This window comes from Aricia agestis, chromosome Z (genome assembly GCF_905147365.1).
Source record: "Aricia agestis chromosome Z, ilAriAges1.1, whole genome shotgun sequence".
NCBI classification, from domain to species: Eukaryota; Metazoa; Arthropoda; class Insecta; order Lepidoptera; family Lycaenidae; genus Aricia; species Aricia agestis.
This window is the reverse complement of record NC_056428.1, coordinates 36,707,608-36,734,921: the sequence shown is the minus strand read 5'-3', so window position 1 is coordinate 36,734,921 and position 27,314 is coordinate 36,707,608. Positions and strand designations below refer to the sequence as shown.

Here is a 27,314-nt window from a genome sequence, read left to right as displayed (position 1 = left end):
TGAGTGACGAGAAATTAAGAGAACAGCTACTTAGAAATTATTTATTTCAGTTACTTAAAATACAAAATGAGCAGCTTTATAATTTTTGAGCGACCTAATATATGTTTGAGTGTCAACGTTACGTTCTGCATTTTTTTCAATATTTGGCAAATGTATTTTTTATACTGAGCGGCATTTTATCTTAAACGAAGTGTTTCGAATACCAAAAACCACTTTGAAAAATACACTAATGAGCAGAGTATAACGAGCATACATTAAAACAAAAAAATGAATATGAAATAACTATTTGATGAATGAAATGACACTTTTATTCAGGGACTTCTACAGGCAGGGATAGAACAATTTTTTTTTTATTACTATCAAGCAAATTTTTTGTGATATAAAATTGTTGTTCCTCTTATCCAAATGAAGCTACATTTGGATAAGAGGAACAACAATTTTATATGTGAAAAAAGTGGTAGCTAACAGAGATAGAAAGGATTTCATACCTTGATTTGATGATCCCAAAATATGTATTGTTCTATTTGTAGGAACTTAAATTATATAACTGTAAAAGTTTAGAATCATACCCAACGATTTAGAGGGACAGGGGAGGAGGGGGGAGGGGAAGGGGGTAAACCCCGTTTATACAAAATACAAAACACAAACATACAAAAGTGAAAAAAAAATTTCGCCTTTCAGCGCTGCTACTTTCACAGTGAACTCTTTACCAGGAACACGTACACACCCTAAAGTATTATCACTTATTTTTGTTACACACTGTATAAAAATCATTAATAAATTACACAAATTATAATCCTGAACGGAACGTCAAAGAAATGGGTAAAATTTTAATGGCGACCTATGACAAAAAAAAAAAAAAACAACTGGCTTCAATTATGATTCGACGGAGCCCCGCTACGCGGGGCTCCTACTTCTAGGTGGTTTACAAAAAAAACCACGATGGCTAAGGCGGGAGCGTAGCGCAGCGAAGCCATAGCCATCTAACCTAACCCAAAAAAGTCGTATTGGTCCGCAGCCAGACTCACCTGACTGCAACGATTCGTCGCCCCGCCCCCATTCGAATTCGCACGCATTTAACAATATGTAGTTTTCATTAAAACACGTATCAAAATATAAAATATAAAGCCTCAAATAGAATATCAGTAACCAATTATCATAAATAAAGCAGCTCACAAAAGTTTGCACAAAATGAACTTTTTAGTTGCTTGAAATAAATAACCTCACATAGAAAAATTGAATCTACATATAATATTGAAGTTGCCCGCTATGTATTTCCAGTCGCTCACTTAGTAACACAGTCGCTCGGATAGAATTTTAATATCTGAAATAGATTAATCGCAATCCACATTTTGTAAGCTCGTTCTGGATTTTATTATAAATCAATATTAGTCGTTAGTTTAGTTAATTTTTCGCTTAGCCAAATTAATACCGCTCATGTTATTAAAACAGTATGTTCATCATCAGTCGCAAAGTAATTTTTTATTCGCTCGTTTTATTATTTCCCTTAAAAATTATAGGGCACAAACTATTCCAAAGCAATCATGTTCATGAGGTCTTCGAAATCCATGATGATGGAGAACGAATCAACCGTGTAAAAGTAATACCACAGACCAGAATTATAGGTAATCGACTGTACGACGTGAAAGTGGAGCTACTTATGTATTAATTAAAAAATTAATTAATCTATACTTACAATAAAATCGTAGAGGTAAAATTTTTGTACATTGAAAATAAACTTGAAAAAACGAGTCAGGGGCATAGTAGAAGAGTACTCGTAATAGAACACATTTTAAATGTTTTTAAAATTTTTGTTTCTCTGTTTGTCGGTTTGTCTGTTTGTACAGGCTAATCTCTGAATCCTCTGGACCGATTCCAATGAAATTTGGCATGATGATACCTTACATCCCTGGTCAACATCTTAGCTATACTTTTTTTAACCGATTTTCAAAAAAGGAGGAGTTAATGTTTATTTTGCTGTTTGTGGTCAGATTTTCAAAATTCTTTTTTTGTTCTGTAGATTGCCCGAATTTGATACCATGTTTACAATAAAATCGGCCAAGTGCGAGTCGGACTCGTGCGCGAAGGGTTCTGTACCGTTATAAAGAAAAAATAGGCCAAAAGTTGTGTTTTTGTATGGGAGCCCCCCTCAAATTTTATTATTAATTATTAAAGTACACATATAATTAAGGATTCTGTGAAAATTTCAACTGCCTGCCTGTTGTCATTATTGATATCGAGCAAAAAAATCATGTTTGTTAATTGTATGGGAGCCACCCTTAAATATTGATTTTATTTTGTTTTCAGTATTTTTTGTTATAGCGGCAACAGATATACACAATCTGTAAAAATTTCAGAACTCTAGCTATAACGGTTCTTGAGATTCAGCCTGGAGACAGACAGACGGACAGACAACGAAGTCTTAGTAATAGAGTCCCGGCCGTTTTTACCCTTTGGGTACGGAACCCTAAAAACGGTGACTTGATAAGTAATGGAATTGAAGAAACTCCTCGAAATTGTGGTATAATTTTAGATTATAAATCTGAGAATAAGAGGTAGGTTAAAGAGGGATAGATGCCTACATTAAATCCCGTCTTCTAAAGTCTATCCTCTATCTCCGTCACATGTTCCTTTCCCCTGTCCTGTGGCCCCCATCCCTTGTCCACGCCAAGCGGTCCTCGAAGAAAGGATTTTTATTTTTTTAAACCATAATAATTATACTCCGCAAAAAAGCGATACCGCGATATAAAGGGAGTGCTACACCATCTATCGAGCGAGTATGGAGTGTACATCGTAACTCGCAGTTCTGATTTCATTTAGGTATATTTTAATCGAATTTAATTATCATAGTTTCATTGTTAACTTTGTTAACACTATTTTTCCTTTTGTACGTAAAATAATTATTATGAAGTCGAAACTCATTTTTAATGTTCTTGCAAAGCCACAAACATAAAAATCATTTCTTTTATTTAATAAAGCTATATTATACTTTTCAGTTTTTAGGTTTCCTTGCCCAAAGGATGAAAACGGGAGCCTATTCCTAATGAGTCTAGACTTCGCTGTCTGTCTGTCGTCCGTCCGTGTGTCACGAGGCTAGATCTCGAGAACCGCAATAGCTAGATATTTTAATTTTATACAAATTATGTACTTTTGTTGTCGCTATAAAAGCTAATAGTCCAACTAAAATAAAATTAATGATTAATCGGGGGTCTCATACAACAAACACGTTTTTTTGTCCTTTTTTTGCTCTATATCCATAATGATAAAAGTAAGGTTTTTGAAAATTTCAGAAAATACTTAATTGTATTTCAACTTTAATAATAAGTAATAAAAAGTACATAAACTTATGATTTAAGGGTGGGCTCCCATACAAATTAACGGTATGGAACCCTATGTACGCCAGTCCGACTCGCACTTGGCCAGTTTCATAATTTTTCCTTTCATTGTGGATAACGACCTACCTTGTTGCCAAATTTCAAGGTTCTAAGTCTGCTAGAAGTACCTTAGAATTTTGATGATCTGTCAGTCAGTGAGTGACAAAATGTAGTAACTTTGATCATCCGTAACTATTAAACTATTAATCGAAATGTTATGTTATTTAGAGGTTAAGCTAGTTTTAATATTTGCTCCTAGTCACCGAAATTCTAAATCCCTAGCTCTGTTAAGAGGATACACCAGGGGCGAGAGAAATTGAAAAAAGGTATTTGAAAATGTATTGCTGTCTCACCAATCTCAAGTCTCCCACCGCAGAGCGCGATATAGACAATACGACAAAAGTTCTAATAAAAGAACAGAAAATCTTCGATTCGTTGTCCGCTGATTCCTTCTCCAAAACTTAACCGATTTAAGTATTTTTTTCATTAGGAATTAAATGAAGGTTTGAGCTGTGTTTCTATGTTTTATTTTTTTTTGTATATTTTAGCCAGTTTTGCTTTCTGGGTGTTTAAACACAGAGGAAAATCTTGCCATTTTTTTGGGTTTTTGGACGTTCTTATCTTTTTTAATAATAAAATTATGAAAAAAAAGAAAACATAGGGACATGCTAATAGTGGCCATAGATATTCAGGAAAAAAATTATAACTCTACCGGCATTATCCAGGGAGGAAACAGGGGACAGCGTTTGTATGGAAAAACGGCGGTGTGGAATCCTCTTAACATCGAAGATAAAGGGGGTGTGAAAAAGCCGCGAACCGCTTCGAGAAAAGTATGCTACGGCCGTGCCTTTGCTAAAGAGCTTGGCTGGAGCACTGCCGTGCTCCCAGATAATATTATAAGACGTGCGAAAGTGTGTCTGTCTGTTTACTGTTACCTCTTCACGCTTAACTGCTGAACAGATTTTGGCATGGACATTGGATAACTCCATATATTATATCCTTAAGAGTCCCGAAAAAAACATAGGCAGTGGCGTAACTATAAGATCCGGGGCCCGTGGCAAATTGATGGGCCCCTATCAGTAAAAATCGTCACGTTTATAATAAAACAATATGTACTTAAAAAATGTTGCCCTTTTAGCGTGAAAGCGAGACAGACAGACAGAGATACTTTCGCATTTATAATATTAGTATAGATACCTAGATATTACATATTAAAATTTTCTTAGATAATGAAATAAAACTTCATTTTCCATTTTTATTTTGCATGTACGGTTGAACAGTTGCTGAAAATATTATATTTGTTTAGATTATTCAACTACTAGCTGTTGCCCGCAACTTCGTCCGCATGAATGTATGTAACTAAAATCGAGATTTAGAAAATTGAACACCCATCTACGACTATTTTATTTGGATCTATATTACACATTTACATCAAAGACCCAGGAAACTTGAGCCTCAGATACTTATCGTTTGGAAAAATCCTTTCTTCGAAGACCGCTTGGCGTGGACAAGGGATGGGGGCCACAGGACAGGGGAAAGGAACATGTGACGGAGATAGAGGATAGACTTCAGAAGACGGGATTTAATGTAGGCATCTATCCCTCTTTAACCTACCTCTTATTCTCAGATTTATAATCTAAAATTAAACCACAATTTCGAGGAGTTTCTTCAATTCCATTACTTATCAAGTCATCATTCATTTTTTTACAGATTGTGTATATCTATTGCCGCTATAACAACAAATACTGAAAACAAAACAAAATCAATATTTAAGGAGGGCTCCCATACAATAAACATGATTTTTTGGCCTTTTTTGCTCGATATCAATAATGACAACAGGCAGGCAGTTGAAGTTTTCACAGAATCCTTAATTACATGTGTACTTTAATAATTAATGATACGATTAGAATATAGTTAAAATTTAAGGGGGCTCCCATACAAAAACACAACTTTTGGCCTATTTTTTCTCTATAACGGTACGGAACCCTTCGTGCGCGAGTCCAACTCGCACTTGGCCGATTTTATTGTAAACATGGTATCAAATTCGGGCAATCTATAGAACAAAAAAAGAATTTTGAAAATCTGACCACAAACAGCAAAGTAAACATTAACTCCTCCTTTTTTGAAAGTCGGTAAAAAAAGTATCTAAGATGTTGACCAGGGATGTAAGGTATCATCATGCCAAATTTCATTGAAATCGGTCCAGCGGATTCAGAGATTAGCCTGTACAAACAGACAAACAGACAAACCGACAAACAGACAAACAGACAGAGAAACAAAAATTTCAAAAATAGTTAAAATGTGTTCTATTACTCTTCTACTATGCCCCTGACTCGTTTTTTCAAGTTTATTTTCAATGTACAAAAAATTTACCTCTACGATTTTATTATAAGTATATAGAAGTATAGATAAGTATAAGTATAGATTAATTAATTTTCCAACTAATACATAAGTAGCTCCACTTTCACGTCGTACAGTCGATTACCTATAATTCTGGTCTGTGGTATTACTTTTACACGGTTGATTCGTTCTCCATCATCATGGATTTCGAAGACCTCATGAACATGATTGCTTTGGAATAGTTTGTGCCCTATAATTTTTAAGGGAAATAATAAAACGAGCGAATAAAAAATTACTTTGCGACTGATGATGAACATACTGTTTTAATAACATGAGCGGTATTAATTTGGCTAAGCGAAAAATAAACTAAACTAACGACTAATATTGATTTATAATAAAATCCAGAACGAGCTTACAAAATGTGGATTGCGATTAATCTATTTCAGATATTAAAATTCTATCCGAGCGACTGTGTTACTAAGTGAGCGACTGGAAATACATAGCGGGCAACTTCAATATTAAATGTAGATTCAATTTTTCTAAGTGAGGTTATTTATTACAAGCTACTAAAAAGTTCATTTTTCATCACTGGAACTCTCTGGCACTGGCGACTCAAGCGACAAGACTTCAAGATTCGACCTCCGGTCTTCGGGGGGAGTGATGTGGCGGTATCCACATTTCGCCTAACATTCCTGCATCGCGCTTTCGAAGTTTTCTGAGCGCGCCAGTATATATACGACAGCTGAAATGTATCACGTGGGCTTCGGCCTGACCGGGCATAACACCTCGCTCGGTCGGAAGATCTTCCTTTAGCGTCGCCGCACATATAGTACAGTGGCCACCACTTATATGCCACATAATATAATAATATAATATAATATAGAAGATATAGATATAGATGAAACAATGTTAATATTATAACAAAAAATTAAAACCGACTTCCAAGGTAAAAACCATAATAACATCCTTATAATATGAACTAAAATGTAATAAATAATTTTTCCTGTCTAATAGTGCCTTTTTCCGAATTCGGCTAAAACTCAACTATTTCTGTATGAAGATTGATCATCATTTTGAAGTCGGTACCAGATATAGCTGAATATTCCTTTCAGTCTGCCAGAATATTTGAAACTTTTGTAACTGACACCGACTTCAAAATTATGAAGACAGAAGGCAGTTGTAAATTGCAGTTTTGGTACTTAAGTTAAAAATTATAAATGGCACGTTTAATAACTAATTTAGCAGTTAAAACTAAGCAGTAAAGTAAACAAAAATGAGTTGTAAAAAATAATGAAATGGATCATTGAAAACATTATTGAACAGTAAAATAATTAAATGAGCGGTAAAAATGTATGAATGAGCGGTTACGTGTGGGCAGTAACGAATCGGAATTTGTCAGTAAGAAATCTCATTCTAAGCAGTTCTTTAAACAATGAAGTGGTAAATAGGCCATGTGCGAGTCGAACTCGCCCATGGAGGGTTCCGTACCGTTATAAAGCGAAAGTAAGAGGGTCGCCGGCTGCTGCCGCAGCACGCTCGCTGCGCTCGCTCGGCTCCCTCTGTGTTGTGGTCTAACCCCCCGAACCCCCCTTTCGGGGGGGCTACGGTATCCGTGATTATGTAGGCCTTCTGTTAAGTCGTTATCGAACCGCTCATTCCATCATTTTAGCGCTCATTCAGTTATTGGACTGCTCAATTATTTTTTTATTACTGTCCATGTTTTACAGTCGCAATAATTAATCAACCGCCTTAAAATTAAATAACTGCTCAATATTTTTTTAAACTGATCATAATAACATCTCAAATATTTAAATAACTGCTCAAAAAATTAGTTCCCATATTATAATAAACGTAATTATCCTAAAACGTATATAAACTACATAATAGAACAAAAGTTCTGATAAAATTTTAATAGTCTAATTCAGCTACAGCTACTACTTGTACTATTATCTATTCTGTGCTACTCCACAGAATATACATTTGTACAAGCTACTCTAATTTAACGAAATTATAAATAGTTTCTTTTAAACACATTAACTTATAAGTAGGGAATTATATCGTAAAGAAGAGTTTGTTTGTTTGATCGCGCTAATCTCAGGAACTACTAGTCCGATTTGAAATTTTCAAGTATACTTTCAGAGTTAGATAGCTCATAGCCAATAGGAGAAAAAACTGTCCTAACCTAGATATAATATGGATAATATACTGTGTGTGTATTTGTCCCTAAACGCTTAACAAAAATAACTTAATCTAATAACCACCCAAAATGTTGTAGTTGGTCCTTATAATCTTATTGCTAGGCAGCAGTTCCAAAAGGAGCTGCTGGTCAACTATAATTTATTACAATTTAAGTAACCTAATTACAAGCTTGGAGTTCCTGGCGTTGCAGGTGTTCTAACTGGTCCTCCAGGAGTCCCGGTCGAAGCAGTGCGTCTCCCTACTTCATCCGTTGCCGAATTCCGAAGATTGCTGCTCGCTGGATGATTCAAATAGCTCTGCCAATCAAACATTTAAAAATCTCGCCTCTCTGCAATATCTGGATACTGCGATATCAACGGTCGAACTTTTCCAAAAAAAGACGAATTTTTACTGGTAATGGCTCAGATGCTAAGGTGTTCTTGCAATTGTTCACTCCTTTTGCCTTACTCTGCCAATTTCAGCTCGGAATTTATTACGTTGCAACCCTGTGACCATGTCAAATTCAATTTGGCAGCTGTCAGTTGATTTTGACAGTTTTAAAAAGATTGGGTTGAGAAGTAAAATATCTTTGGGTTGAGACTTGAGGGTAATCCGCGATGCTTTTTGACGTTTGAGTGGTTTTGCATAATATTATTATATTGAAGGTAGATAATAAATAGTAATTATCACTTGTTTCTATACGATTTTGATACTCCGCGTGTACAATTACACTTGTAACTAACACCACAGGTCCTGCGTTCAGCACATTATACTTTGCGAACTGATAACTTTCAATATTTTCACTTTTACTATTTTATTAAACTCAATGCGAGGGTTGCCAGGCTTTCTTATTTTACTTAATATTAACAATAGTCAATAGTTGCTATAATAATAAAATTTTAACTATAATTCTATGTATTATTAAAATTTATTTTCGTAACTAGTTTGTTAATTGTTTAATTAAATAACGTAGAAGATAAAAACTATTTATTATAGGTATAGAGTATAGACTATAGCCTAGGTAGTACGAGGGTAGTACCTACCTGTACATAGTCAAGCTCAGGAGCATTGAGGTATAATTAACTTTAATTTAAAATCATGACTGTAGTATTACTACAGACTGGATTGCACCAACTAACTTTAACTGTAACTTTAACTTTGACTACAGTGCAAAATGTCAAATCTTTGGGTAAAGTTAAAAATGGACGCCATCAAGACGCCATATTTAACTATAACCATAGAGCTCGACAAGGTTTTAAATGTATGTGGCGAAAAAAGGAACTAACGCTGTCATCATACAAAAACCGCCATTTTTGACAGTTCTCCCTTACCAGCAGCGCTCCCGCCCACGCGCATTTATAACCTTGTTGGATCCGCTGTCATCTGTCAATTTCTCCGGGCAAAGTTAAGGGTAAAGTTAAAGTTAAAGTTAAATTTACCTTAACTATAACCATAAATTTAACTTTAACTTTACCCACGCCTCTGGTGCAACCCAGTCTTAAATTTTAAATAACTCCTTAATATTTTATGAACGTAAACTGCTTAGTTTAGATTAGTTGGTTTTTTTTTTTATTTGGTTTAACTTCTAAAATTATGGTTCGGTTGTAACTTGTAGTTAAATAATATCTCAATGGGTTGTAGATATAATTTTTTGTTTTTATGTGTACGGCCTGCGCCAAGCCAATCCGCCATGAGCCGCGAGTGCCGCGACGATAGTAGAAGCGCGCGCTTCCAACCAACCAGCCGTGCCGTACGGCATTGTCGCGTAGACTTGCGATCTACCGTAGTCGTCTAGTAGCCATCTGCACGAACGTCGCGTGTTATTACAACTATCGTAAATACTGATACAAAAAGTATTATTTTCTCGATATTATCATGAGATACATCTAGTTTCTTTTACTGTAACGAACAGTTTTATCAATTTATTCGTTGCAAGATGTAAATGGTTGTAGATATCTGGTGTTTTCTTCGGCGAGCGAAATAAACTTCGCTTTAGCCAACTCAGTTCTGACTTAAATCGTCGATTTGCCTCCTCTATAAAATGCAACAATGTGGATTGTGTTCAATGTTATCCGGCTTGTTGAGAAGAGCTATGTGTGTTGGCAGTAGACGGGGCAGCAGCGAGTCTTACTACCGCGAGCTGGGCGACCAAGATACTCTGGTAACTATTCCAAGTTATAATATAAACAACAATTACTAAACTATGTCCTAACTCCTAGCTTATGTCGTTTTCGACACATTATTACGAGTGGGGCTCCTCATTCAAAGAACTCAATTGGATTGTTTATTATACATAATTATATGTGTGCCATTTTACGTTTCGCTATTTAAATATTATAGCACATAAAACATGTTAATCTGCTAAACATGTTTTTTTGTGTATTCAGACTTCAGAGTTACACAATGTAAATATACGTTTTTTAATCACTTGGCCCCAATAGGTTGTTGGAGTCCATGTGAAAGTTGAATTTCACATTTCACAAAATAATTTCTTTTATCACACCATTATCATCACACTTGCATGTTATGGTCAAATTGATCTGACAAGGACTTTCATAAATCAATCATTTACATAAGTGCAGTTAGTATATTATGTGCTGTTGCTATAATATTATCTTCACAAAGACCTTCAAATGCTGGACATATAAATATATAATATTTTTTCTGTAGACTCATTGTAGAAAATCTGTTACACTATTCAATAATGTAAACAATATTATGTATAAGCATATCTAAAAATTATGTTACATTTAGCTCTGAATACTTACTCCAAATAAAAATAATGTCATTTATAACCCCAAATCAATAAATAACCTAAGTAGGTACTTAAGTACTTTTATAAAAATATTTTTAAAATATACAATTATAATAATAATATTTTTATGAGATAAACCAAAAACACACCTTTTAACATTTAAAAACTTAATTGATATTGTAATTTATGTATTAGTTAATTACATTAATCAGCTGTTGAAGATATCTGTATGCAATTCCCTTTCTTCATATTTTTAAAACATGTAATGTTCACTTATAAATAAAACATTTAAAATATTATTCTAGTAATAATATTATTCTCAACATGAGTTTTCACTAAAAGTATTGAATTATAAAACATGTGCGAACATACAGTCTTGTCCGTCCCCTCACTTACAAACTGAATACAAACCCTATACATGATTATCATGATAAAACACTATACATTAGCCCAATGTATGTAGAAGACCACATTTAAGTACATTGATCTTATAGAAAGTCTCAAAGTGTATTAAAATTTGAAACCTGCCGTCGGATGAATGAAAACTATGGTACCCAAGTCGGAACCGAGCACTGACCTGTGTAATAGAACTTTATATAGTAATTTTAAATATGACGTTTCAAGTCATAGGATCACTCAAATTAATTTAAAAGTGGAACCCATATATTTTCCTATTATATATTATTGATTTTTAAAGTATTATTATCATAATATTATAGTCACAAAATAAATACTTTCTACTTTGTAATGTTGTAAAACCAATAATTATATTAGATTATACTGACTGAGTCAGAGTGAGAGATTATTATGTGTAATATTCTTATTGAAGTATTATTTATTATTACTTACTTATATATTATTCTGAATTATTAATCTAAATTCATCAAGCCCCATATGGTCACCGCTCACCGGTGACCGAGACACAATATAAATTTATTGTGTCTCGTTTTTCCACAATCGACGGGTTAACAGAGGGAGACACTAGAATTTGGTAATGGTGACTTTTAAGTTTTTTTAACTAATTAAATGTTATTTTTATTATTTAAGCATAGATTATGTGTTACCATATAACTTATAAGAGAATAACAAAAAGTATTTAAAACTTATCAGGTCATTTATTTTATAACAGCTTAATTATTATTGTTAAATCCTTATAATATATATAAATATCTATAATAATATATTTAAAACAGTTTAACAATGCCACAACCAATTTAACACAGGGCTTAACTTCATACCAAATCTGTGCAAGTGGGCTACAATATGGCTAAAGATGTCAGAACAAAGTACCTATTATTGTATAATGTAGGTTATGTTACACAAAATACAACATAACATTTAAAAGAACAAAACACATAATATTATAATATTAAAAAAATAAGCCATTAGCATCAATGTCAATATTATTATGTACTTAATTAATCCATTCAGTGCGGATGACACGGGAGCCGTGTCATACATGTTTTTAACGTGTGGCGTATGACACGTGAGCCGTGTCATTTAGAAAACGACTGTATCTCCCTCAAATTACACTTTAGAAGGTTCTACTCTGAACAAAATCATCTTAATTTTCCACGTAGAACAAGCCTCTGCATATTCTGTGAATTGAAAAAAGGTAGGGGCTGTCAACCTTTTGTCATTTAGAAAGCGATAATATCTCCCTCAAATTACACTTTGAAAGGTTTTACTCCGAAACAAAACCGTCTTAATTTTCCACGTAAAATAAGCCAAGTCTTCGTTTCTGAATATTCTGTGAATTGAAGCAAAGTAGGGGCTGTCTCCTTTTTTAGCCTGGCCGTACATTATCCGAAATTTCTGATCAGAAAAATCCGGAAAAAGAAAAGAAAAATACTCATTTTTCTAACTTTGAAATCTACAAAAGGTTTGCTTCTGATTCAACTTCTGAATTAAAAAATCGCTGAAAATCTGAATTAAAAAATTTTCAGGTAAACACTTAGTAAAACTATTCGAAATAAACTCAAAACAACGTAGCCTTCCTTTAACATCAATGGTGTGGGCTCAACTAGATACTTAAATCAAGTTAATACACGCGTAAAAACCAAGAAAAACAATAAACCTTTTTGAACGTAGTGGGTGACACGGTTACCGTGTCATCTACTTCTATGGCGTATGACACGGCTAACGTGTTACGAGAAAATCGTATGCTGCCACGACTGAAAGTCTTCAAAAATGTGCGCTGCATTGAATTGGTTAAAATGTCAAAAAGGCCCACACCATACCCATACAACAAGCAGAGCCATTTATTTGGCCTGTACAAGCTGCGGGAAGAAAGCGCTGCACCGGTCTCAAATGTCGTTGAACGGATGGGCGCTAGACCAAACGTGTTTAGATGCAACAGACGCAGTTGATAATCCGTATAATCTGATCGAGTCGGGTGCGGTGTGAGCTAAATTTGTCATCTAGGACACCGCTTATCTATTCACTTGAAGGATTTTTTCAAAGCAACTCAATATGAGAAGAGCTCTTTAGTTAAGAGTATTATCGATCGTAAATTTCATTTTTCACCGACTCCCAAAAACGTAGGTTCTATGTTCGGCTGTAGGTATATATTTTTAATAATATAATATGCTTTTCAACTACTCTTTTCAACAAGCAACAAATTGTTAAATTTTTAATATGCTTACTATCTTCGTTACGACTTACAGGCAATATTGAATATCAGGTTATCACTCTCGTTCTCTGAGTCTCTATGAAATAATAAAAGAAAGTAAAGAAAGAAACAAACTCAAACGGCTAGGTGCTATTAGCCTATACTGTACTCGGCGAAACATGGCGGTAGCGGTCATTGACTTCCTGTCAAAAACTTGTAGTTTTCTATACAAAGCCGCGATTCAACAACACCTGACACTTCATCGTTAATCGTGGTTTATATATAGAACATACTCTAAGGCCCGATTCGACCAAACTTGAAGTTACACGAGTATAACTATCATGAGAATAATTTTACTCCTTTAATTTACTCTAGGGTATTATCGTTTGCATTTTACCAAGTTACTCAAAGAGTATGAAATAAAATGTCAATTATAGTTCACAATGACACCGACCGTGACAGTTGAACCCTGTTGTGCAATTATTCTCAGTTTAATATTTACTCCACCAAAATAGCCCGTGTAAATATGTACTCCCGTGTAATTAGCTCATTCTTGGATTAGAAGTTGGAAAAACGCAAAACCAGCTTACTCTTAGATTAGGAGACAGTTATACTCGAGTAAAATTTTACTCCAGTTTGGTCGAATCCGCCCTAAAAGGCGCAAGTGGCTCTGAAATGTTTTAATATGAGTATAGAGAATTAGAATAAAAAATATTATAATATATCAATTCATAACCGACGCATAGGCCGACCCAAAAAAAGGCGGCACGACGAACTGGATGCGTTCGACGAAGAGTGGCCAAAGACATCACAGGACCGTGTACTATGGAATAAAAGAGGGGCGCAGGAGTCTTTGCCCAGCAGTGGGACACTATAATTATTAATGTATCTAAGAGATCACCGCTAGAAACAAGAATATTGTTATAAAGATTCTCATTTCCTAAGAATGGAGACAAGTTGCTGTCAATATAAATTGCTTTTCAATCGCTTGTTCAACAGTATTGCGTTATTAGTTATTACAGTTTATTACGTACCTTGCACTGATAATAATAAACACTATAAAATTGTTTTCCACGCTACCTATAGAAACCAGTATGATTAGCCGTGGGAAAACATCCATTAATGTTGAACTTAGCAAAATACTCGATGTAACATACGAAACTTATTTAAATATTGATTATTAAACGAAGATGTAAGTGGATGGAGTGGATAACTAATATTTTACGAAATAACACTTTTTTCCACTTAAACAAACCTTGTAAGTAACTTAACTGCTTCATCGTCTGGCTCATATACTTACTATCGGGCTATAAATACAATCTTCATTTTTTATTTCAATTCAAATTAATTATATTATGAAAAAAAAAATGATTTGTTGTCATTTTTGAAATATGATAAGTAAGTAAAAAAATAGTTTTTGGTGCGATCTCGGCAACGCGGCAAATGTATGGTCACGGTCATTTGCTCAGGGGTTGGCTTTAAGCACCGTACTTCTACCTAGATAGAGCCATCTCATAATTTAATACAAACTAATAGAAAACAAACAAATATTATTAACGGTTAACGGCTACCTCCTGAAAGCCTACATTATAATATATTCTATTATAGATAATTTTAAATTATTTATACAATGTGTCCCGACACCGGTGTCCGATCCTTTAATATCATGATCTATGGCATATTTTATCGACAAATTGGCTCTCAAATTTTCTCTCTCTCTCACGGTTGTAAAATGGCATCCATTTTAGTTTTTCTCGGACTTTCACTCTAATCTGACCAGTACTTCTCATGTAAATATCCTATGAAGATAAAAAAAGTCTCATTTGATAGCGAAACTTGTGGACTATGCTTACATAGGCAATATGTTATAAACTTTGTGGAATTAAACATAGAAAAACCAAAGTTTAAAAAAAATATATTGTGTGTAATAAAAAATAATAATTAATGGCTTTTCGTGAAAAATCTAGCGGATTAAACTGTTTTTTATTTTATTTTAAATAGATATAGGAGATTTTCATCTTAAATAAATTCTTGACTTCAGAAGCTCTAAGTCAGATAGTTTAGAAGTTATAACGATTTTCCTATGAAGTATAGGTCAGATTAGTATGAAGACAGAGATTTTTTTTTCCAAAGTTGAAGAAAAAAAAATTGAACTCATGATTTATGGCATATTTTAAGGACAAATTAGCTTTCAAATATTTTTTTCTCCAACTTTTGAAAAAAAAAATTCTTTGGCTTCATACTAATCTGACCTATACTTCATAGGAAAATCGTTATAACTTCTAAACTATCTGACTTTGGGAATTGAAGTAAAGAATTTTTTTAGATGAAAACCTCCTCTATCTTTTCAAAACAAAAAAGAACCAGTTTAATCCGCTAGATTTTTCACAAAAAGCCATTAATTAAAAAATACACAATTTTTTTCTTAAACTTTGGTTTTTCTATGTTTAAGTCCACGAAATTTATAACATATTGCCTGTGTAAGCGTAGTCCACAAGTTTAGCTATCAAATGAGACCTTTTTTATCTTCATAGGATTTTTACATGAGAAGTACTGGTCAGATTAGTGTGAAAGCCCGAGAAAAACTAAAATGGCTGCCATTTTACAACCGTAATAGAGAGAAAAAATTTGAGAGCCAATTTGTCGATAAAATATGCCATAGATCATGACATTAAAGGATCGGACACCGGTGTCGGGACACATTGTATAACGTAATTTCGTAACATGCAGACGTTGCCAGGGTAAATTACTATTATATATAAACTGACAAAACCATTTCCATGAAATACTTTAAACTTTTATTCATAAAAATATCAATTTAATACCTATTAATAAAGCCAATTAAGTACAATTTATGTAAATATCTGCAGACACGAACAAATGCTCACCAATAGACAAGATTTTATTACGTTTAATATTGCGACTAATTCGAAGCAATAAACACAACAATTAAAAATGCTAAAGCGGATAAAAATATATAATATTAAGTATATTACATTACTTTGTCTAACAGATTTACAGTTTTTGTGATGCTATGTTTTAATAATTGTGCATAGAATATATACCTAAATAAACATTAAACTATTATTATTTCACTAAAACCATATAAAACATAATATATTATTATACATAATATGTATATATTATAACTACCTATTAGCCTGAACTATTCTCTTGGTCCTTGATTGATCTCCTAGGAATTAGGGTTTAATTTCACCTCTAAAAATATAATACGCGAAAAAATCATAAGGTCCATTTTGGCCCAAGAGCGTAAAGGCTGAATCGTCTCAGCATCAGATTACTCCAATTACCAATAGAAAGAAGAAGGCTTGTTTGAACTAGTACCTACCCAGCCACGTAGTACATTCTGCAAAATCTTGATTCTGGGTACTTCGACTTGCCTGCAGTGACAAGGAAACAAGTTTAACAGTACTGATAGAACCAGTTTGATAATAATTTTAAACATGTGGGCCCTTGCATCGCGGCGCGCGTTCCTTTATCATTACGACATCTATGGCCTTTGTTCTTTGGAGTTCCAACGTCAAAAGGAAAACCCTTTTATTTGTGGGCCATTTGTCCGTGTCAAAAATAACGGCTGGTTTCGGGATTTCTTTGTTGACAGAAGTTTAGTTGGTCTATACCAGGGGTTCCCAAACTTAGTTTGTCTACTTAAAGAACAAATTATGTTTTAGCGCCCCCTTTGTTTCAATTTAAATGCATCCAGATGAAATAAATCACCCCCCAAGCCTCTACACAACGCCACCACATTTAGGAGGCGTTATCGCCCACTTTGGGAAAGACTGGTCTATACTGTAGGTACTCGAAGAAACAATTAAATAATGGAAACGTCATGGCGGTAGCGGTCATTGACTCCCTGTCAAGAACATGTCATTTTTCTCTGTATATTATTAAATCACGATTGACAATGAACTGTCAGATATTGTCAATCGCGGCTTTGTATAGAAAATAAATTATAAACAAAAAACTTTTTAAAAAAAAGCTTTTATTTAAGTAGTCTAAAAAGAAGAAAATAAGATTCTCCTTAAAAATTTTAACTATTAAGTTATAATCCTCAATATATTATACAATTTGCATGATAATAAAAGCTTGTCGCGCGATTTGTAAATAAACTAGTACCAATTTATAATATAAGTATATAACTGAGTAAATTAATATTATATTTTTATTTTAATAAATTTATCAAGTACTGATAGATTGTTAAGGCGAGGATAAACCCCAATTTGGTATTCCGCGACTTCTGGTTTACCTAGTTCCAATATAATAACGAAGTTTTAAAAAATATGAGATATAAAGCACAATATTTAAAATACCTTAAACCATTAACATTTTATTAAAACGTAATACTTTGGCTGTAATTAATTTACAAACTCACCTCCGTTAAAAATCTATTTCATCGAAATATAAGTATTAACTAGGATTATTTTTCCGACCCAAATATCGACCAATAGAATTGCACCATTCGACGTCACGTGGTACAACCTACATGGTATTATACTGATAATTTTTTGAAAATTTTCTCTGGTAGTTGCTATATATAAAAAACAAAACATGATCTTATTTGATTGTTCTTATTTGTTAACTGTACATTTCGTCTCATGGTGCAATTCTATTGGCCGACATTTGGGACGGAAAAATAATCCCCCGAATACCACACGAGCTTCAAAATTATCTGGCATTTCCCTCAAGGTTCCCTGCAAACAAATAAAGTCGTCAAGTTTTTCAGGAAAAATCACTCGCGCTTCGCGCTCGTGATTTTTTAACCTGAAAAACTTGACTCCTTCATTTGTTTGCAACGAACCTATCGGGAAATACCCGATAATTTTGAAGCTCTTGTGGTATTATAAGTGATAATTATACATTTTATTTCAATAAATTGTTAGTAAATCTATATTAAAAACTCTTTAACCGAACAATTTTGTTTCTTGATGTTTATTTCCAAAGATATTAAAAAAAAAACATGTAAAGTCTAGCTATAGCGGTTCTTGAGTTACAGCCTGAACACATACAGACAGGCAGACAGAAAGACAGACAGACGGATAGACATCGAAGTCTTACGGCCGTTCCCAATATTTGATCTGTCTCTGGTTTTGCCCTACTAGAGATAGGAATAGCTCACATTAGACATTAGAGACATACATTTTATGTCAATTGTGAGCTATTCCTATCTCTAGTAGGTCAAAACCAGAGATAGATCAAATATTGGGAACGGCCGTTAGTAATAGGGTCCCGTTGTGTTAGTAACGCTATAACTCGATAACGGCCTGAACCGCCGCATAAAATGAGCAGAATTTAGTCTGAAATGAACCTTTATATAATGTTTTCTAGCTTCCATACCTACAGGCAAAATTGGTAAGAGGATCTTGTTAGTGGTCGGTGTAAATGTTTTTCTATGGCCCCTTGTACACATTGGGCCAACGCATTGAGCCAGCGTATTGGGCCAATGTGTAGAGGCCTACTTGGCCACAATTTTTGAGGTCGCTGGTTTCGGTGACGGTGGCCGGTTTCATTGAAACCAAGCCAGTTACAATGGGATAATTTTATAGTAGGACGGAAGACCGACACTTCCAAAGCAGTAATCGAAACCACGAGCTTAGTACAGTGGTTTAAAGCGTGGCTCTTGAAGCGACCACGGAGGCTCCCAAATTATTCCCTTCTCTACAGCTCTACAGTCTACACGTTGCGCGTTGGTCCGCGGGCGGGCTTATGATTTTTATGTTGAATGATTTTTGAGTAGAGTTTATCTTTTCAATAGCGGTGTTGAATCGTTAAATTTTCACGTTGGACAATTAAAAGTGCTAAGGAAAAGATAAACTCCCGTAAAAAAACTTCGTGTGACGTTTGTTTTCTAGGAAATTAAAGTTAAGCTTCAATTCAAGACTGTATTTTCTTTAATAACATTATACCATCGCCATTTCAGAATAAGAATTATTAATGATACAAGAATGGTTTTAATAAAAGCATTGTGACTTGTGGGACGTGTGGGATTAATCTTTAGTCTTTACTACATTCTAGTTGCTAAGAATCATATTACAGTCAGCTGTTAAAAATAATTTTGTTTTCATAGGTCATATTTTATAGTGTTGTTTATTATAGGGTCGAGACAAATCTCATCTAATCTCACGTTGGGGAGAGGGGAGGTCTCGGCAAATTTCACGGAAATTTTTTCTCAACAACAATACTTTTTACTCCTTTTCATCCAGATCGTACGGAGGTATACTTAAGATTTAATCGTAGCGTAACCGTTATTGCGATTAAGATCATCCACAAATTCGTTCGAAAAAAAATCTACTGCAGTCAGTCAAACCAAACGCTTACGTTAGAATCCCACATTTTGAAAAATCTCACGTGAGATTTAGGGGGAGGTGGTTGAATAAAATCTCACGCAATCTCACCAGGGGGAGGGGCGGGGGGGGGGGGGGGGGGGTCAAAAATTCAAAAAGCCACCTCACGTAATTTGTGGATGCCCCCTTACCATCAATAATTCATTACCAACAAATCGAGAAAATTAAATATTCTCGAATTCCGTTTTAGGGTAAAAACGGGACCCTAATACTGAGACTTCGATGTCTGTCTGTCTGTCTCCAGGCTGTATCTCAAGAACCGCAATAGCTAGACTTTGGAAATGTTCACAGATTATTTATTTCTGGTGCCGCAATAAATACTCAAAACAAAATAAAATTAATACTTAACTTAAGGGGGACTCTCATACAACAAACGTGATTTTTTGGGCTTTTTGACTCGTAATCCATAATGGCAACATGTAGACACTTGAAATTTTCATAAAATGCTCAATTATACGTGTACTTAAATAAAATTAAAACAAGTAAAATAATTAAGGGACTCAAACAAAAAACACAATTTTTCCCTACTTTCGCTCTATAACGGTACGGAACCTTTCGTGCGCGCGTTTGAATCGCACTTGGCCTTTTTTTTTTACTTATCAATAATAATCAAAATATCATTTTTGTTACAGAAGATCGAGGACAGATCATCAGATGGTTCCGATGTAATCGGTAAGTAATCATGTAGAATTATTATGTTACTACTGGGAGTTGGGAGTTGGGATCCAATTCTCTTGCCACGAGTGTCGCAACAAGCCTGCGCTCGAAACGAATGTCGAGCTTGGAGAAACGAGATCCTGGGTGCAAATCATATTTAGTGAAAATACTTACTGAGTTTTTCATAAACATAATAATATTATATCGAAAGTGATACTATGAGGCATGAATGCATGATATATGCACGATTAGCCCAGATCGGAAAAAGTGATTATCCTTTACATTCTATGGGTATTTATCGATAAAAAAACATGCTAAGCCCCAATTTCACCAACGACTGTTAAAGTTAACGCTCGAATTAGTATCACGTTACCTCTTTCGTTTTTCTTATGAATGAAAGAGAAGACATGACAATTTAACAAGCTGTTAACACTAACAGACGTTGGTGAAATTGGGGCTTAATCTGTTCTATTAAACTAATACTATATATCTAACATCTTGGCAATCATGGTTATTGGTTATCCATCAGACTCCACGTGAATTGGGACCTTTAGAGTGTAGATGACACGGTTACAATTAATATCTGTGTGCACGGTAGTGCACCCGCCGAGACGAACCAAGCGAACCGCAAGGGCACTACCTACCTTTTCTCGAAATGTTTCGTCGTTTTTTTAACACTCATACAGTAGGTTTCATATTCTTAGGATATGATGTCAACAATAAACTAATCAGACATACAAGCTCTAATACTTTAGATTTTATTGATATCTAAAATACGCCGATTTCGTCACTGACTCACTGACACACTGATGATCATCAAAATGTATGGCTGCTTCGTGAAGTGCTAGAAAGCTGAAATTCGCTATGAAATCTAAGTTTAGTATACAACCAACAAAAAAATTCATAAACTTATAACTTTCGCCCCTCATCCTCCAAAATGCCCCTGTTTCGTTACTAACTTCAGAAATCAGGTCAGAAACTAAGTATTCGCATTAACTCCGCGTCGATAGCGAAACGGCGAAACCATACATATTTACTGGTATTTAGAATTTGTTTAAGTTAGGGTCAGTAGAGTTAGGCCGTGGAGATTCAGAAACTTGGCTCTACATGAGACCCTTTTCACAGGGTAAACCTTATGTGATCGTCTCGACAACATTGCACAAGAAATGTTTTTGGTAGGATTATTATTAGATTGAAGGGACATTCCAAGATGGCTGTTGAATGTTAAACTATATTTTGTAAACGTTTTCATTGTTCCATTCCGCCTGCACACAGTTTACCGCAACAGGTGAAGCCAATTTTATTAAATTGGCCATTATAGTCACACTAAAATGTCCAGGTACTTTCATCGTGCTAACATTGAAAATAATATTTTGTTGCCAGGATAAATAAGTCATTTTAAGGAGAAAGTTATATTTCAGGTCCCTTCTACGTTGTCTAGATTGTGTTTCTTATTTTATTTGGAAAAGGGTTGGCAGGACGTCATACATTTACTACCACGTGACGCTAAATACAACGCGATTGACAGATTATAATATAATAAAACCCCTTTGAAAAGAGGACGAAGAAGGCGAAAATTTGTTCATCAAACATACGATGTGCTTTTAGATTAGTATTTCCCTTGCATATTGTATGCAACGACTAAAACGTAGCTTCCATTCCAACTAAATATTACGCTACATTTGCATGGGATTAGATTGTAATGACCCGTCCGAAGATATATGTGTGGGTTAATCTTAAGCTAGCATTTCCAGCTTTGCTGTGACTCTAATTGTAAATATCGAGTTTTTTAAAAGTTGAAATATAGAGTTTACATTATTTTATGGGACTAGAATGAACAGGATGAGATTTGTTGATCAGACACAGATAGTGTATGGAGAATCTGTCAAATAATTTGTGGATAGCCTTTCCGGCACTTTATCAGGAAGTGGTGAAATAGGCCCTTAGTAGATAGGGTTAACTGGCTTACTTCAAAAAGTTAACCAATCAACGACGCTATTGTATTTAAAATAAACTCCCGTCAAAAAACCTCAGATACATAAGTAGGTACTTAAACTTTCTTTATCATTTAAAATCAAAAATCGTGACGCTCGGGTCATAACCGCGACCTCGAAATTGCACTCTCAACGTTTCACTTGAAAAAACTAAGTAAGTCGCGAAATGCGAATTTATCAGCAAAAATTCACAACCATTTCGCAGTTCATCGACATCGACAGTGATCTATCAGTCCAACTGAACTTTTAACTGAGCAACAAACTTGTATTGCGAAGTTGGATCCACAATGAAAGCAATGTCGTAAATGATAGTGTTGATTTGAAAAGTTATTCAATACTTTTTTTGGTCGATCGACTATACGTCAGTTACAATTTCAGTTGGGCGGCGAATTTTAATGTTTCCGATGTAAAGAATTGCTATTTTATCGCATGGTTTCTGAAATATATTTTTTAAATTAAAAAAAAAAATCTATGTTCGGCTATATTATGCAGCGTGTAACAAAATTAAGTGATAATTACCTTAGGGTGTGTACGTGTTCCTTGTACAGAGTTTACTGTGAAAGTAGCAGCGCTGAAAGACCAAATTTTTTTGTATGGGGAAACTCGTGACGCTGGAGCGCTTGCCCATACAAAATAAAAAAAAAATTTGGTATTATAGCGCTGCTAATAAGACTCATATCAAAGTAATCAGACAGTATGTCGACACAAATAATATAGTAGATAATGTGACTGATTTTAACCGATAACATTACAAGTTGTAATCAATAATAATAATTAATAACAGATATTGTAAAATTAACACAAATCCGAAGTAAACGCATCGCAACAGAGGTCTATTTATTACTTGTAATATATGTAGCAACATAATCTTACGAGAATAAAGTTTCGTTATAATTTTAATAAAAGCTTTTATTTAACTTGCTCTGTATGTATGTAAACTGTATGAGTATGTATGTTACGGTGGAATTTTGGAACTCAATTTTAAGGTAAATATTTAAGCGATTGAGCTGTGCATACGCGTTTAGTTTGGATGACCATGATGTACGATATGGTATGTGACATCACTCTAAATCCAATATGGCCGGCCATCCAAGATGGCGAAATAATTATTTTCTATGCAGTTCTACAATATGGATATTAAATGAAGGGGCTCATTAAAAGTAACTCGAAAACGAATTATATCTTAATATATATATTTCTTGTGTGCGTGTGTATGTGACTGAACTCCTCCTAAACGACTGGACCAATTTTGATGAAATTTTTTGTGTGTGTTCGTGGAGATTCGAGAATGGTTTAGATTTACAGTTTGGTCTACTGGAAAATGTTTTTTCAATTAATTTCTTATTTATAAGGAGTTGTTGATTTTGGAATGTTTTACATTAGATCCGGCGGACGGCGCTATCATCGCATTCAATATTATTCTATTTCAATTTTAGTTTGTCCTGACAGATGGTGCTACGATTAATTTGAAAAAAATTTTGTTATTCAATTCATGTGCTGATTAAAATATTAAATAAATAACACATAGGCTACAATTTTAACCGACTTTCAAAATGGGGGAGGTGTTATGTTCGTTTTCTTATATTCAACGATTACTCCGCCGTTTGTTAACCGATTTTCAAAATTTTTCTTTTGGTATATAGGGTATCATCCCAATTTGGTATTATATTCAGAAAAGTGGTGATCTGATGAAGGATCCATAAGTAATCGAGGGAACTCCTCAAAACTTATAGGGAAACATATGGTGACTTCGGTTTCGTGAGAAGTATTCTAAGCATATGCTACCAACAAGTAAGATTTTGCACCGAGATATACCTGGTATACCGTGGTTCGGAAGGTGCTGAGAGAATTCCTGATTCTTTATAGATACAAGTTTGGGAGTTTCGGCGTTGTTTTAAGAACAGAAAGCATATGCTACTATGCAAATTACATTCTTCATCATCATCATCATCATCATCACTACCATATTATACCATTTCATAGACTTTTAGATCGAGACTCGAGTTTGTCAAGCGATAATTAAAAAAAATCTATATCTACCTAATATTATAAACCTGAAGAGTATGTTTGCTTGAACGCGTCAATCTCAGAAACTACAGGTCCGATTTAAAAACTTATCTCAGTGTTAGATAGATCATTTATCGAGTAAGACTCATCATTTATCGAGAAGGTTATATTATATTATTACTCTAAGACTAATACGACAGAAGAAACTCAGGAAAATGTGGGAAAAACGGGGGAAATATTTTTTATGGGAAAATGTACCTACGGATTCTGTAAAATTTCTAATTTACGCGGGCGAAGCTGCGCGGGACATCTAGTTATATTATATATTTTTAATGCACTTCTGCAATATGGGTATTAAATGAAAGGACTTACTGAGAGTAACTCGGTAACAATTGTAATGGCATTCTATATCCAATATGGCAGCTTAGCCGAGATAGGGGAATAGTTATTTTAAAGCACTTCAGCTGCAATATGGGTATCAAATAAAAGGGCTCATTGAGAGTAAATTGAAAAATAATATTCAAGTCGTGTCGTGTCGTGCGTGTCATGTCGTGTCTTGTCGTGACGTGACGTGACGTGACGTGACGTTACGTGTCGTATCGTGACTTTACGTGACGTCACGTGACGTGACCTGACGTGACGTTACGTGTCGTGTCGTGATTTTACGTGACGTCACGTGACGTGACGTGAAATTACGTGACTGACAGCCGGGTTTCATCAAATGCCCGGTTGAATCCGGTCGCTTTTGTAAAATGAAATTTAACTTTTTAGTCATGCAGAAATCTAGTCAGAGATAACTAAAAAAACAAAAAATAAATTAAGTATATATAAACAAAAACACTTTAAAAAAAGCTTTTATTTAAATACTTAGTCCAAAAAAAAGGAAATAAATTTTAGCTATTAAGTTATAATCCTCAATATTATTAATATACAATTTGCATGATAATAAAAGCTTGTCGCGAGACTAGGAAATGTTATTACTCGACAAATTTACTATTCGAATAATTCGAATATTTTACAAAACTCTTCGAATAATTCGAATATTATTCGAAAAATTAATAAATATTGAAAAATGCTGAAAACTCTGAATAAAAGTAACAAGAAGCTTCGTACAACCATGTACAACCTATTTTGTTAATACTATAAAGTAGGCAATTCTTATTTTTACTTTTATCAACATAAATCTTTATTAATGACATAGTTAATTGCTACGAAGCTATGGGGGAGGGTGAAACAATCCTTGAGCTGGTGAATTTAGTAACTTGAAGTTTGATAACTGCAATAACATGAAATTATTAAGGAGCCATCGATATCATTTTTTGATACTGTACTAACTGTTTTAATAATTATCAGTCGAGGACTGCCGTGGTAAAGCTATTAAATAGCAATTTTTATCAACTTGTCGAATCATAGATCACATCGCGAGCTTCAAGCCAGAAAGGCGTATAAAAAAATATCTTTTGTATTTTAACTACATATTTAAAAATCTCAATATTGCACTTACATTTATTACCATCTTAAAAAACGAGTTTGTTTTATATACATTCTTCTGGCGTAATGAACATGAACAACAATGAACTAAAAACATGGTCAACGGCGACGATGAATGGTTGTATACTCATTAGTTAGATCATTAAACATGTAGAATATTCATAAATAATATTATTTTTCTGAAATAAACTTAATTATGTTCTTATTCAATGTTAATTTTATGTTTTAAACAAAAATAAAAAATATTTTTAGTATTCGAATTATTCGAAAAATAATTTGGCGAATATTCGAATAATGAAATCGTCGAATATTCGAATAAAACGAGTATTCGAATATTCGAATAACATACCCGAGACTTAACAATCTATCAGTTCTTGATAAAATAAAAATATAATATCAATTTACTCAGTGATAAATTATAATACTTATAATATAAAGTATTGGTACTAGTTTATTTACAAATATCGCGACAAGCTTTTATTATCATGCAAATTATATAATGAGGATTATAACTTAATAGTTAAAATTTTTAAGGAGAAATTTATTTTATTTTTCGATCGATTTCGATCTCTAGTATTTACATGTATTATTATTTATCACGCAATGGTCAGAGGAGAGGGCACTCCAAGCATATACCTACACTCTACAGTACCTAAATAATCTGACCAAAATCCAACATGTTGCACACGTCACATCAACGTCACGTCAAACAAAACTTTTTGTTTACTGTCTATGCTGATGCTGCCCTAGCGTGTAATATATCCTATGTTGATTTAAATATTAAGCCCGTCACAGACTTAGCTATAATATATATTAATATATTTATAGCTCGGCATATTAATATATATTTTCTATACTAATTTCGCGTGACCACACACTCAGCTATAATATATATTTCTGTGGCATGTGGATTTAGTATAGAAAATATGTCTAGCTATAAATATATTAATATATATTATATTAATATATTTATAGCTAGACATATATATTATAGTTTAAGTCTGTGACGGGCGTAGAGGGCGTTCGCTGCGTACAGCGTGCGCCCGGCGTGGCCACCCGCGAAGCGTCCTTGTTTCATGTCATCACATAGAGCAGCGCTGCGTGAGGCGGTTCAGCCGTCGCACGCGGCGCGTGCAGCGGTGCTCGCCCCGCGGGCGACGGGTCAACAATCTAGACGTGACAAATGGGCTGATTGGCTGACGCCTTTGTACACGTCGGCGTGGTCATCTGTTGGCTAGGTAATATTATGTCAATAAAAAATCACACCCGCGCGATCGAAATTATACTGGCCGCTGCGAGAGACGGGTGACGGTCAGGCGGGCGCAATGCAAGGCGCGGGCGCCCGCTCCGGGCAGCAGCGAACGCCCTAATACAGAATCTGAGTAGAAGTCTACGTGTACCACGTGTTTAGGTTCCGTATGACAATAGTTATCACTTATCAGATATCAATATTGTATAGGTACGTATCAATATATTTTCTGAGAAGCTAAACTGACCAGCATTTTGAAGTAATTAGCGACTACTGTTCAGTAATTGTTAATCAGC

The 27,314-nt window shown here is 34.3% G+C and overlaps 1 protein-coding gene across 3 annotated transcripts in view; it reads left to right on the top strand.

Annotated features, from left to right (window-relative positions):
* LOC121738937 (cGMP-specific 3',5'-cyclic phosphodiesterase-like) overlaps positions 1–27,314 on the top strand; it is a 222,251-nt gene that overhangs the window by 4,041 nt on the left and 190,896 nt on the right. For 2 of the 3 annotated variants that reach the window (XM_042131220.1, XM_042131221.1), the window contains exons 1-2: positions 9,624–10,053; positions 20,253–20,292. In XM_042131220.1, coding sequence (XP_041987154.1) covers positions 9,934–10,053; positions 20,253–20,292 — 160 coding nt within the window. In that variant the 5' untranslated portion in view covers positions 9,624–9,933. Of the gene's footprint in view, positions 1–9,623; positions 10,054–20,252; positions 20,293–27,314 lie in introns of those variants that run through there. The other variant, XM_042131222.1, reaches the window with a different exon arrangement.